The following is a 15,175-nucleotide window of genomic DNA, read 5'->3' as shown; positions in this document are numbered from 1 at the left end:
TTCTTTCTAGGGTACTTAAAGAACTGACTGAGGAGAGAGAAAGCCATTGAGACTTCATGGAGGATGGGTAAGGTATGGAAAAATTGTAAACAGTAAACATAGTGCTGTTGTTCAGAAAAGAGGTGAAAAGAAAAAGCCAGGGAATTATCAACCAGTTGGCTTAACTTCAATTCCCAGAAAAAATCCTGAAACAAATAAACAAACACATTTTAAACGCACAGGAAAAAACAAACAAGGCAAATAACAGTCAACAGGGATCTGTCAACAGTCAGTTGTCAAATTTCCTTCTGTGAGAGGTAACAGGCACTGTGGATGAGAGAGAAGCAGTTATGTGTCATTTATCTTAACATTAGAAAGATTTTTGACACCTTTTCAAATTGCACTCTCACTCATAAGCAACCTATTGAAACAGATTTAGCCCCTAAAGGCTGGGTGCAAATTCAATCAAAAAACTGTAGGAAGAGAAAATGTGTCACTGAGACACTGACAGGATGGAAGGGGGGTACAGGGTGGAACCTGGAAAGTGTCTATTCTTGGTCTGCTATTATTCAATACTTATAACTGTTCAACAGAGTTTGGATTTTAGAATAGGTTGTATAGTGATCAAATTTGGGCAATAACACTGACCTGGAAAAGGATGAAGCTATGCTGAAGGATAGGATACGTTTTCAAAAGGATGCTATCTAACTGCAGAGAGTCTGAAAAAAGGAGCATGCAGGTTATCAGGGGCAACTGTGATTTATATATTTAGGTAGCACAATATGTGACAGGAAGTACAGAGAGATAGAAGCTTTTCACAGAAAAAGATCTCATAATATGTTGAGCCAGCAATGTCATGCTGTTACAAAAAGGGCAAATGCCATCCTGAGAAACACAGATAAAATAATCTTTCCCCTCTACTCTGCACTTGTGAATACATGAAATGATGTTTCTCCTCTACTCCGCACTGGTGAGATCTCAGCCAGAGTGCTTTGTGAAGGCTGGATCATTGTGAAGGCCGGATCCTCAGTTAGGAAGAGAATCAAATGGGGACTCCAGAGGAAATCAACAAGGATCAGAAGTGTGCCTAGAATACATCATCTATGAGACAAAACTGAAGAAATTGAGTTTGTATAGCCTAGAGAAATAACACAGCCTGGGGGGTAAAACAGCAGTCCTAGAACACATAAGGAAGGGGATGTGTTCAGTGTAAGTAGTGAAAAAGAAAAATGTAGTGTAAAGTAAGAAGTCATGCACTTTAATTATAGCAATGAGGATTAAAGTCAGATATTATGAAACATTTCAGAGTGATAATGGTACTTAAAAACTGGAAGAGAATGCCTTCAAAGCCTGTAAAGTCTTCATCCTTGGAGTGAAGCAAATATAGAAGATATATCCTTTATGCAAGACCTAGATGGTCTCTTGAGCTTTTAGCTCACCCCTTTTAGCTGTCTGCTTCTACAAAACTATAGAGCAGATTTCAAGCACTAAATATTTTGAGCACAAATAGAAAATTAAGATCATAGCTGGGCCACATAAATAAAGCAATTGTGATGCATTCTTATGACAGCTAAAGGTCTTTAGACTTTGTCTTTTGTGACTCTACAGAATACCTCTTCAAGAAGCCAAAGTTTCCTATATATAAAGATTAAGTAATAGGAGATGCTATGATCATACTTTTCCTAATTCTTGGCTAATTAATGATGCTTTTTAAATATTGTTAAGAGTAGAGTTGCTGTCTTCATTTTCGTTACAGGAAAAATTTATCTTTGAGAGGGAAAAGAAGGAAGGGGAAAGAAGGTAGGGAAAGAAGGTCCAAGGAAAATAAATCACCATTTTCACAGTAATAATCTGTCTTCCATATGAACAGAAAGGAATATAATTCAGTTTGAGAAATATTAAGCAGGTCTGATGTAAAAAAGTCCAATCTGGAATCCTGTATGTCAATGGAAAGCTCTCTGAGGATGCCTACAGAAGCTGTCCTTACCTACTAATGTATTGCACAATCGAGGAGCTGAAGCAATAGAGTCTCCTAAATAAAGTAACTAAGCTAGGCACAGTCTTGCATTCACTCAGAAAACCCAGTGTGTAGGAATTCGGTTGTTTGTATCTCTTTTAGCCTTTGCTCAGGGACTGAGCATATAGGGAAATCTAACCTTGCTGGGGTTACTAGTAAATCAAACAAAATGAACTAACAACAGTCAGAAAATTTAACAAATGATGTCTGAAGGAGATCTTCGGAGTCCTCCTCTGGCCCCAAATCAGAATCAGCTATGTCAAAACCAGTTCGTATAGCGCACATGTTCCTAACTAGCCCTTAGTGCTGGAGATTCCCCAGCCTCCCTTGGTAATGCAGTCCAGTGCTTAATTATTCTCGTCATTAGAGTTTTTCAGCATGTCCACATTAAATCTCTCTTACTGTAATTTAAATCCATTACTTCTCATAACAGCCAAATTAACTATGACTAACAGTTTTTTCTTTTCCTGAATAATCTTTTCTATATTGAAAGAGATTAGCATAACTCTTCTCAGTTCAGTCTTCTCTAGACTAAACAACTGTAGTTTGCCCAGCCTTTCCCTGCAGGCATACTTTTAGACAGCTGATCACTCTCATTCCTTGCATCTGGAGTCTCTCCAGCTAGTCTATTTTCTCAGTGAAGTCACAGTTCTGCTAAAGAGATCTTAGCCCTGGAAAAGGAGGCAGATGGATTGCATCACAGGTCAAGGAGGTCATTGTAGCAATGGCCTCAGGCAATGCAAATCTCAGTTAACAATTCCAAAGCCATTGCTCAGCTTCAGGCCTCTACTTTCCCCAAACGGGGTTTCAGTTCATGGAGTGCTACTTAGTGTTACCAAAATCCATATTGCAATCCTCCCTATTTGTCCCAGCCATCTCCAGTACAGTCTGTTGTCCCACTCCCCACTAAAGTTTACTTTGAGCTGAAGGTACAAGGAGATTAGTATACATTTTTCACTGCCATATCACTATGAACTGCTAAAAATAGTGATACCATTTTGGAAATGGGCAAAATAATTCACTTCCTGTCTTTTAATAATTAAAAAAAAAAGTCTGAGTATTTATCAGGATGAACAAATGCATAAATGGATAAATATTAGATGATTATCCTAAAGAAATGAAATTAATTAATACTATTGCATGATGAAAGAAAATTGCAGGAAAGCAAACAGAAAAAATAATCATGTAGTAATGTACTGCTAACTGCTGGTGATTCTCTTTCATCGTGTCATAACCACTGAATGTCTCATTTTCTTTTCCATTTAATAATTTTAATGAGTAGTAGCCTTCCATCATGCATCACAGATGCACAATAATTAAATGCCATTTAATATGCTATTTTTGCTTTTAAGTATGAATATTTTGCTTCTAGGTTTGAAGGGCAGCTCAGTCTTCCAATTACAATGCTTATATAAATTTCTTTATGGAGGAGGAGAAAGATGGAAGGGACTGGGGAAGAAATATGCTGATACTCCATATTTCACATTGGTATATCACACAGCAATTCACTGCAGACTTGTTGCCAACCATGCATAATACAAATCACCTATTATACCCAATAGGTGCTTGTCTATGCTAAAAGTCACGGCATTCACAGGTACCAAAGAGTGGCTAACCATGCTCTGAAGTCGTATATATGAATGCAAATCTGCCCAGAAATACATATAAAAGGTGTCCTGATTTTTCATTATTCTTTCATTGCACACTTGTTTTTATTGTGAAAGAGAAAAAAGTTATTTTAAACCAAAAGTGATTCATTTTATTTTTCATGCATGCCAAGGTGTCCTTTCTGTTTCTGGAGATAAACAAGAATACTGGATTGTCCTTTTGGCTATGACTGTTTAAAAAGTACTTCAGTCTAATTGTAATACTTCTTACACAGATGTTCTCAAAAAATTATAAAATATCTACCACCCACTCAAGAACCCTGTGACAAATTCATAGCCAAGTGTGCAACTGCAACCCCATGCTTCATTTGAGAAACCTGCCATTCACTGACCCTAACAAGGTGGGAAAAATTCCTATTCATCCTAACTCTCAAGCAGAGACTGTTTCATTGGCAATCTTTCTAGTGAAAAACAAATGGTTAGCCAAGTTGAGGATATTTTCTCAGCATCTCTCTTTTTTTCTCTACTTAGAGATTTAGTCAAGATGTCTGTTTCATTGGAAAAAAAAGAAGACTATTAGGATTGACATACAAAAAAGCTTTATGAGGAAGACAAGATAAGTTGTCAGTCGTTTTGGGTTCTCCTAGAGGCATTGGATCTTGAATCCAAGTGCTGTTTTGATTTTCAGCCATGTCTAAAATAACATCTATTCTATTAGCAAAACATCTCAAAATCATTTAAAGCCTTTTTAACATGTGTATTCATCTTGTTTTTTTTCGAAAACATACAATTTTTAAGAATAATACAATGTATAATCTTTCAAAATCATAAATCCCATTTTTGTTCCATGTTTCATATATTTTGTCAGCTGGTCCACGATCTGCATCCAGTGTAGTCCTCTGGTGACTAATCCCTTCAGCCTAGCACTTGTTTTTAGTGCATACAAGTTTCATACTGAATTCAGACTCTGATAGCAAAGAAGAATAAATTCTGAGACATACTTATTGACCAGTGCTAAGACCATGACTACCTTTGTAAAACATAAGTATTCTTCTAGAGACCATACTAGTCTCTTTCTATCTGACTTTGAGCCCTGTAAAGGAAGCTAGCAGTATAATTTTGAGAATAGTGATAAAAGAGCCCAAAACAGTTTTTGCCTGTCCCCATCAGTTTGATTTTTAACCTGAGCATCTAGCATCAACAGTCTTCTGGCTAATGATATGGACAGGGTGTAAGTTTGAACTCTACTGCCCTATTACATATGGGCAGAAGCACAGCCTTCAGGCAGTATGATTGTCATATTTTGTTTATAGATATAACCATATATAGCACTAAACGCTACTGCTTTGTGTGTTTCACTGTAGTGTAATCTTTTTTTAAACACAGTCATTAGGTTCAGTAATTTAAATATACATATATCAATTATATAATAGTTACCACAGGGAAAAAAAAGACTGTCTGACTTCTTTAATAAAATATAATGGCGTACGGCAAAGCTTGAAGCTTGTTTGCTGTAATTACAGTAAATATCAGAAGCTTCTTGAATCATTTTCTTTTACCGTGTAACAAGAAAGGAAATTAATGCAGTTTGAATTGTTGCTTCTAAAGAGAATTGACTAATGTCAGCGTTGGTAGTTTCCTTCAGGATTAGATATACAATTTACGAGAGCCCTAGAAAAGAAGAGAGATCAAATACTGATTCACTTCTTCATGTGATATGGCTGCCTGAAGCGAAGTTCATTCCTGATGCAGGGTTCCCAGTCTTTACTAGTTCACCAAACACTGTGCTCAAGGCTGATGATGATTATGGCTGTCTCTCTGATAGTTCATCACATCAGTGTAATTTTAATCTATAGCTTTCTTACTTATAAATCAAGACCATCACAGAAAAATGGCTGCCCCAAAGTCATTTATATCCTCAGTGCATACACTCCATAAATCTGAAAGTTTATGCATCTTATTATTTCTGAGTATGTTAAAAATTGTTTTTTGGAGAACTTCTTTTCCTGTCCAGTAGAACTCCTGCACATTGGCAAGAAAAAAAACATGAACTCTGCATTAAAAATTTCACTGTGTTCTCACTTAAAACTTACACTGTTTTGATATGCATTTTTTCTTCTTAAGGACTAAGATAACACAAATGTGCATCCACCCAAGCTCTTTAATTGTCTCAGCTAAATAACCGATTTTGAAAGCACCAAAAATTGTATCTACTTGAAGTCCTGTCAATCAACAGCACTAACCTGGAAGAATATGGATTTGAATCTGTAACTTTTTTCGAATTAAGTTCTTTCAATACAAATTTTGGTAAACCAAGACAATGTGTAAATTTTAAATTAACTGTGAGAATGCTTTAAGCTAAAAAAAAAAGGATTTATTTGAAAAGTCAAAATATTTAATTTAAAAATTTGTAAACATTTCAACTTTCCTTTTTCCAGCTGGCATTTCAGTTTCAAAATACAACATTTTTAAAGAAGAAAAAAAAACCCTAATAAATAATAAATAACAATAAATAAATAAATAAGAAAAAATGAACTAGAAAAGAAAAACAGAATGAGTTCATAAGACATGAAGCTAACTGAGAAACTTGTCATTAAAGCTTTGAGACTGGAACTATTTTCATTAACTGCCACTGACAAAAGCCATCAGTCAACATCTAGATCGAGCCCCTGTGTTACAAGAAGTACAATTAAAAAAAAAATTCTAAAATGGAATTCATTATTAATCATAAAAGGAAGCAGGTTTCAAATCATAAGAGCCAGGAAAATCAAGCTTGTTTTAACAACTTTTCTCCTGTGGAGATTACATGGTTGAGAGCTCAAATTTGCTAAATTCACACATTTGTAGAGAAGTTTTACAGGTGACCTGGTATGCAAAATGCTATTGCAGTATGAATAAACCATAAGTTTTACAGAAACAACTATCTTCTTCTTAGAATTTTTTTTTCTAGTTAATTATGAAAAACAATGTTTTGGGAGAGAAAGATTTATACGTATCCAGGTTTACTGAAATAAGTTATATTCTGCTACTAATAAAGAAAAGAAAATGAAGGAAACAACAAAATCACAGAACCACAGAATAGCTAGTGTTGGAAGGGACCTCTGGAGATTGTCTGCTCCAAGACCCCTGCTCAAGCAGGGTCAGCTAAAACAGGTTGACCAGGACCATGTTCAGACGGGTTTTGAATATCTCCATGGATGGAGACTCCACAGCCTCTCTGGGCAACCTGTTCCAGTGTTCAACCACCCTCACAGTGAAGAAGTGTTTTCTTGTGTTCAAGCAGAATTTGCTGTGTTTCAGTTTGTGCCCATTGCCTCTTGTCCTGTCACTGGGTACCACTGAGAAGAGTCTGGCCTTATCCTTTTGCCCTCCCAGCATACATTTATAAACCCCAGGCAGTTAACCTACAGTCAATGATCAGAAGTTCTAAAACAATTATTTTTCCATCTGTGTTATACTAAAAAAATTTAGGGTCTGGTTATTTACACTAAGATTCTTTAAAGTCAGACAACCTTAGCAAGTAAAAGGACTCTAAAGGAGGTATAAATGTACATTTCCAGAGTGGTATAAGGTGATAATTATATAAAAGCAATCAGATTTTTGGGGATCCTGTTTTCTGCTTTCAGAATTGCCTTGTGTCAGTCAAGGATTGAGATACTTTATTCATAATTCATGATTTTTTTTAAGTTTAACTTCCATACTGTATGTCTCAGCTGCTGAGTCTCCATATTAGCATTGTCACGTGTACATTTCTTTTGTAAAAAAAGAATTACAAGATTACTGCTGAGCAGTAGCCATGAAGTTCCTATATCTGGAAGCTATGGCTGTTGCAAAGGAAATCTGAAAGGTCAGTCTGCCGAAAGCAGAGCATTAATATTACTAAGGACTACAGGGAGAAACCAGTATCACAGCTAGAAGGGTCTCTGCAGCTAGAGAAGTCTGCTAACAAAGAGCCCCTTAGGGAGCAAGTACAGAGTCTTTATCTAGCCGGAGTCAGCATTTTCAGCCCAAAGGGAAAGCCAGCATCACACCAGGAAAGGAACAAGACTGAAACTCGACCACAAGGACCCTGTGGAGTCGGTGAAAACTCTGAAGAACCAGAGATACCAGCAGAGGACTCCTGAGGCTCTAGAGACATGGCCAGACCAGAGTACCGGGTAATGAGCCACAACCCACACAACAGAGACCTGCAGTCAAAACTCAGCAGAGAAAATATCACAGAGTATCCCAAGGAAAAGCAAAACAAAAAGAAAGAAAGAAAGAAAGAAAGAAAGAAAACAAATAAAAAAAGAAACCCATCTGGTTCAATAACTTAACTGAAAGAAATGTTCTAGTCTTAGTTTCCTTAACTGTACAAAAGATTAAGCTGTACTGCAAAGTCAGTACTTCCATGACTTATCCTTCCGTCATAAATAAATAAATAAATGAATGAATAAATGCTATAAACTTTCTGAAGCATGGTACCAGCTGTATAGACAAATGTAATCATAAACACAGTCACAGCTTACAACACACTGCTACATGATTTGAAATAAAAAGTCTTTAGAAACAACAGTAGACTATGCAAGTAGAAGTACATATAGAGTATATTTAGCTGATACAGACATTCATTAAACAGCAGTTATCTGTGTCTTCATTAAGAAGAAACTGTGCAATAGAAAGAAGGATACAGTGGGAAAAGTATCATATTTTTTAAAGAATCTCCTTTATAAAGCAGCAGGATAAAAAGTGTCCTGCCTTCATAATATCATTTTGCCTTCAATGAGCATAGATGCTTTCACTGAAAAGATCCACTGTGATCCATCCGATCCACTGGCAATCAAAGGCATTACCTAATTTGTAATATGATTATTTAGATCATTGACAATCATTCACAATGATTACTTGGTTTCAACACATTTTGTCTAGTGAAATAAGGAGGTAGGGTTGACAAAGCAGATCATCATGTAGCATAACTAGCATTGACACATGTGCTAAACAAGTGTAGTGAATACAGAAACATACTGAAACAAACTGTATCATCCCTATTATCACTTAATTCTTTATTTTTACTGCAGAATTGCCTACAGACACTGACAAAGATTGGCATCCAGTACCTCAAGCCCTGACAAATTTTAAAAAGTAAAACCCAGTCTTCCATTCAGAGCTCTTCCAAGTTTTTGATAAAGATGAATAAGTTCAGAAACAGGAGGGAAAAGCAGGAAGAGAAATGCCTTATTGCTGAATCCATCTACAGTGTGCATGGGGGGACTGAGCAGCTGTGTGACCTTGGGCCATGTGAGCAGGGGACACATGCCAGCACACAGGGTGACATGATGAGAACAAGGCCCTGACACTAGGCTTGGCGCAGAAATGGCTGCTCACAAGCCGGACAGAGCCGATCAGTGAATTTGGACAACCGGCTATGTCTGGCACGGCATGTGGGCTCATGACAGTGAGAAAAGAGATAAAAGAAGAGAGCCAAAGGAACAAACTAAACATTCATTCTTGATGAGCCTTAACAAGGGACTTCCCTAGCCACTCAAGTAAATCCTTCCCTGTTAGCTTCGTGGTCTATATGGTTAGCACAGTGTTGTTTCAGCCATTTCAGCAGATGAAAAATCTGCTCAATATCACTGAGTAGATCCATACTCCAGTACTCTCTTTCAGAGAACTCCTTTAAGTATGAATACATCAGGCAGAAACAACAGCACTGAAAAGCTAGACTTAATGACAAGTTTAGTAGTCTCAGGGAGGATAGAGAGAGGCACATCGGAATGGAATTAAAGTTGAGCAAATTCTAAGGCAGCTATTAACTACTACTATATAACTGCTATGTCAGTACAAATATATATTCAAAATATAGGTATCAGCTTCTCAATGTATCTGATAAACACCGTAACTTTTCAGAAAACCGTAGCAATAACAAAGACCTGCCATAATAGTTACGATAAGGGTCTAACTCTGGTGTCTTCTGGAAATAACCATTTAGTATTAATCTTTAAACATGTTTAACCCTTTTCTCATCATGCCTTTCAACAGATGCATAACAAATTACTGGAGGGACAAAACATTGCCACACAATGTTACGCATAGTTTCTATTGGTAAGTTTTTTCTATTTGGACCCAAGAATTAACTTGCCAAGCAGTTACAGATATTAAATGGTAGATATGGTAAAGTAGTTTAATAGCTATGGCTGAAAATGGAGGAGCTATCATACGTAACATTGTTAATAGCACTCAGATAGTTATTGCAAAGTAGTCCCGCCAGAACAATCATCTGTAAATATTTATTGGGTTTTTTGTTTGTTTTGTTTTGTTACTCTTTATCATGAGCCTTGTAAGTGGAAAACCAGAGCTGTCTGAAACCTGCTCTTCGTGGTTTGACTGAAATCACTGAATAAATTCCCTCTGGTGAATCCAGTCATCAGTTCATACTGTCCCCTTTCTCACCAGCCTTTAGCAAAATACAATTGGTATTTCAAATTTTCAGAGCTACCCAGATGGCTAACACACCTCAAGGTAAACCCTATAAATCTTGCACATCTAATAGTGAGACAGATTAACTTCATTTTGCCCTACTTGTGACAGTAACTCTCCTTACACAGAGCCATTTTCTGACAGAAAGTGCTCTCGCCCCAGCAAACTCTCAAGTTAGAGTTGTGGCTAGATGCTTAGCTGGCATACAAATGTTCTTATACATTATATTCCCTGAATCTTGTTGGGACGCTGTTTTCCAAAGCAAATATAATTCAATGCACAGATGGGGCTTAGCTACTGTAAAACCTACAGAGCATATTAAAGCAGAAATTAGAAACATCTCCTAAGGATAGAAAAGTTATTGGCTTTTGTTTCCTCTATTATCAAGTAAGAAGGAGCTATACTAATCCTAATTAACTACATAGAAAATTTCCAAATTGTCCCTTTATATTCAACAAATATTTGTATTGTACTCGTTCATTATTCTGGTGTTTCATCCAAATCAAAAGTGGTCAGAGAGTCTAAACTTCTCTTTTATTTAAATACATCTTCATACTCTTATATCCTGTATAGACAGGATATATTTTAAGATACTGAGTGACATATATGTGCTAATCATTGTGTCTGACATCCTCTTTTGAAGTATAAGTTCATGTTACCCTGCCTAACTTCATGGTCAGAATGATTCTAAAATATCATTTAAGAAGCAGGTGAGTACACAACTTAACCTATATTAAAATATAAAGAATTTGGGTCAGGCGGGGGGGTTTTTGTTATCTTTTGCTGTCTTCTCAAGAAGAGAATGCGAGAATTTTTTCTGCCAACTATTATAAATACTCAATATTTTTGAAGTGTTTTTACACAATGTAATACTCAAATGATTGCATTTCTCCAATATCAACATCATAATCAAACTACTACTCACATTTAGATGAAGCTGGTTAGTCCACTGGCCAATTACTTTGTATTCTGTGCTCTTGTTGGTGATTTGATATTGAAAAATATCATAGCGTCCAGGAGCATCTCCATTTTCATTGAAGATAACAGGTGTTCCAGCACTCCCTAAAAAAATTAAAAAGCAATTAGGATAAATACCTGTAAAGCAGTTTTCCAGAAAATATATTCTGGGGGAAAAATACTAATTAGAGACAGCTGATCACACTGAGCAGGTTCTTCTTAATGTAATGTCAATATGGTAATAAATCCAGAAACCTCACAAAGAAAATGTGTGATATTATCATCACCACAAAATCTGCTGTATATCTACCATGAGAGTTAATCAAAACAACTTAAAAAGATTATGTTTTGCAATATTCTTTCTGTGCTACAGAACATTAGCCAACTCTGAGAAATCAGAAGTGGAAAACCTCCTTTGACTTGCAGAAGGGCGTAATTTCACTTTACAATGTGAATACAGTGCAGTGGGCACAAAACAGCAATCTTCTAATGAACTTCCTCAAGAATTTCCCTGTTAAATATGAAAATAAAATGCATATCATCTCCTTAGTAACCAACACTCATAACAGGCCTTGTGGAACAAGTGTTTAAATCTGGTCAAAGTTAATGATGTGATGAGTTTCCAGCACTGACCACCTGTGTAAAAGTGTTTTATCAAAATAAAGTAAAGATAGCAGCTGTTTTTTGTTCTCTCCTCTATATATGACGCTGCCTGACAGAAAGATCCATTGCTGAAGCTGTCAAAAGTCATAAATTGACAGTCTGTTCTTACTTCGATCAACAAAGTGTTCAAAGTTTGAAAACTGCATGTGCACCTTAGCAACCAAGCCAGCCAAATTAGATCACATAGTGAGGAATTCCCTCAAGGTGACATCACTTTCAAGGTTCTGAACTTCCACTGAGACTTTTCAAAAATTACACAACGAACGTCATTTTCTCCCATCCCCCAAACTCAAATATGTTAAAGTTCTATTTCAGTGACTGGAGAATGAAATCTAATTTTATTCAAGCAAAACAAAAAACAAAAAAACAAAGTTTTCCTATTTCTCCATAAAACAACTAAAAGGAGACTGTCCAGTTCATAGTTCATCCTTATGGCATAAGATGGTAAACACAGTACCTAGGGGTACTAAGTAAAGGTTTGCATCAGTGGTATCTGGGGAATACCAAATAAAGCATGAAGGCCTACATAAATATCATTCAGAAGTTAGCCACGAGAAGTGGGGCTAGCACCCTACATACTCCGTAATTTCAGCATAAGTACCGCTTGTGTCTCTGTGTCTCCCATAAAGATTTTCGTTATGTTTTGTTCAACAAACAACAGTTCCCACGTAAAACTGACATCCAGTGAAATAAAGAGTGCTTTGAGAGTGACAAGTGGCACATACGCCACCATGCCACTTTCGCAGTTCTGCCAGCAAAATTATGGCAGCAAAAATTAGATATGAACAACTGCAGAACAGGAGTTTAACAAATTTATCTGTGACAAAGATTTAAGACCTAGAGAAGATAGGAGAGACACACTTAACTGCCACAAAATTTTAGGAAATCTGTTTGTGTTTTGCCCCCAATTCCTTTGACAGATCGAAGGGCAAAAGAATGGCAACCTGCAATGTCCTGAGCAAGGAAATTATTCTTGACTGCACAGATAGCAGGTTGGCCCAATACATTTCTCCCACAAAATTACACTTGTTGAGTTTGGCATGAGGTATGAGTGGGTACTGAGGTAATGTTCAGATTATTGCTCTCAAGTAGTGATAGGAGTCATCTTTCCATATAGCAGCTTTTAAAAAACTCATGGAAATGGCAGATATCTTTTCCCAAGAGATGCAGAATGTCCTTTGCATCCCTTAAGACAAATGGGAATTTCACACGTTCCTACACTCAGCAACAACAGTGAGAACTTATAATCTATTGTTGTTTTTTAGAAATGTCACATACAAAAGAGACAGACTATTGTACAGGCCAGAACAATACTTCTTTTTGACACAGTAGTGTTCTCAGCTAAAGCATAACAGTGTTTCACATTGTGCACCTCAGTCATCCTGCCATTCCAACTGAGTGCAGCAAGATCCCTCTCATATAGCAGAAGCTAAAACAACCTTTGCCAAGTTAATAAAATTAAGCTTGTTAAACCCTGTAATTAGAAGATTTGGACCAAAAAAAAAAAAATACTTAGGAAGAAAATTCACAGGAAGAACCTAGCATCCCTCTGTTGAAAAACAGATTTTTAGAGGATACTATAACAATCAAAGCAGATTTGATAACATACTAGTGATGTTGCCAAAACTAGTAGATATGGTTAACAAGTGGTGTCAGATCATTATTTTCATCTATCTGTCTAGAAATATATGTCTTCTAGATCATTATTGTTCTGTGGAATGCATCATTCAATATGCCCAGAACAAGAAGGTAGGCATGATTATGTTGTGCTAATAAAATAATTGGGATAAAATAAAGTATTTACATAATCATGAAAGCAAAGCTTAAGGGCTGCTGAAGAAAAACAGAGGCTTGTAGCTGGGGTTCCCAAAATTATGAACTGAAGATGGTAGCAGAAACTTTGAAAGTGCAAGCACAGGATGGAACTAGAGGCCCCACGGCTATAAACAAATCACCAATGGTTAATTACTGGTCCTAAAAGAATATTAATCTCATCTGAAGAAAAATATACCCTGATGGATGATCCAGATGAACTGTTTATCTGAGAATGGATAATCTACAAAATCAACAGGTTATCTAATAAAATATACATCTATGGATAATCCACTGAGTACATTTGCTCAAAGTAAAGACAAGTGGACCCTTCTGTGGAAAATCTCATTAACATTGTATAGACATTAGATAATTTAACTACGTGGAGAAGCATCGAAGCTGACTAATGTCGACTAATATCATAGGTGGAAGCACCACCAGATTCAGTGTATAACACTGTAACAAACCCCGCTGAGTTGTACAAGTGCCCCTTTTCTTGAGAATCAGATCTGCAGAACTGAGCACTCTCGATATCCTCTACTGCACTGTACTGCTATGTATGCAAGCAATGTTTCATTATCATTACAGGGAACTGCATGTTAGTACCAGTTTAAGATGCGTGTTTAATTGCTCAGCTTACTGATCTTCAACTGGCTACTAAATCCAAATGTAACACACGAATACAGATTGCAACACTCTGAACTGAGGTAGCTAGCCCAGGTTGTATAAATTCCAGTTTATATAAAAAGAGTTTGGGAAACTGCACCGAATTGTTCTTGGATAGAATTTTTATTGTAGAAAATGAGCTCGGACATCCTCATACAGGAGCTGCACTTATCGGGCACCAACATAGGAAAAATGCTATTTTTATTATGTTACCTAAAACAGGCATGGTAGAATCTCAAGAATACTTAATAAGCTTGGATAAAATAAGAAAAATCATGTGTGTACCTTCATTTTTCTTTGAGCCAATCTTATTTTTTTGTATTAACATAGTTACTAACTTATTTTGAGATCTATTTCTGAGGTCTATCTATGTTGAGCAATTCCAGAATACCTAAGAAAGTCTTATTTTTCTGATGTGTCACTGTAGACTGATAAGTAGAAGGAAAAAAAATCAAATTCCACAATCAAATACTGTTCAGAAAATGTACAAAATGTTTTGAAATCACACTTCCGCAGCTGCAAAGGTAAAGCAAAAGAGAAAAAAAGCAGGCCCTTTAATCTCCTCAGCCTGGAAAAGAACAGTCTAGGAGTTTAGTCTCATAGTTAGCATAGCGTGAAAGTGCTCTTTCTCCTTCACAGGGATGGCTTAACCAAAAGAGGTAGAAAGGGATGGGATATAGTGGGAAATAAATGGAGACAGAGCTCCATCCATTCTACGCCATTAAAGACATAGCGGCATGAAGTGATTGCACTGTCCTGACAGCAGTGCTGTGGCTAAATCCAATGATGGGCTTCAAAAGACATGTAGAGAACTTGTGAGCTGTGCATCAGAACTAGTCTCCTGGGCTTTTCAAGTCATTAATATAAGCATTTGTCGACTGCTGGATATCATTTTAACAACCGTATATACTGTAAGAATGATGTGGTTGCCTAAAAGCTTCAGGGTCATTGCTATGCCGTGTACCAACTCTTTCGAAGCACAGAGGGCTAACAAACAGGTCCTGCTTCAAAAATC

At 36.6% G+C, this 15,175-nt stretch overlaps 1 protein-coding gene across 1 annotated transcript in view; it reads right to left on the bottom strand.

The window, feature by feature from the left end:
• Positions 1–15,175, bottom strand: part of LOC112966622 (metabotropic glutamate receptor 8-like) — a 204,551-nt gene that overhangs the window by 62,420 nt on the left and 126,956 nt on the right. The window contains exon 6 of the mRNA XM_026066938.1: positions 10,988–11,124. Within this exon, the coding sequence (XP_025922723.1) occupies positions 10,988–11,124 (137 nt within the window). The remainder of the gene's footprint in view (positions 1–10,987; positions 11,125–15,175) is intronic.

The sequence above is a fragment of the Apteryx rowi genome, unplaced genomic scaffold (genome assembly GCF_003343035.1).
Source record: "Apteryx rowi isolate R43461 unplaced genomic scaffold, aptRow1 scaffold_250, whole genome shotgun sequence".
Lineage (NCBI taxonomy): Eukaryota > Metazoa > Chordata > Aves > Apterygiformes > Apterygidae > Apteryx > Apteryx rowi.
The sequence above is the reverse complement of the archived record's forward strand: the minus strand, read 5'-3'. Positions and strand labels throughout refer to the sequence as shown.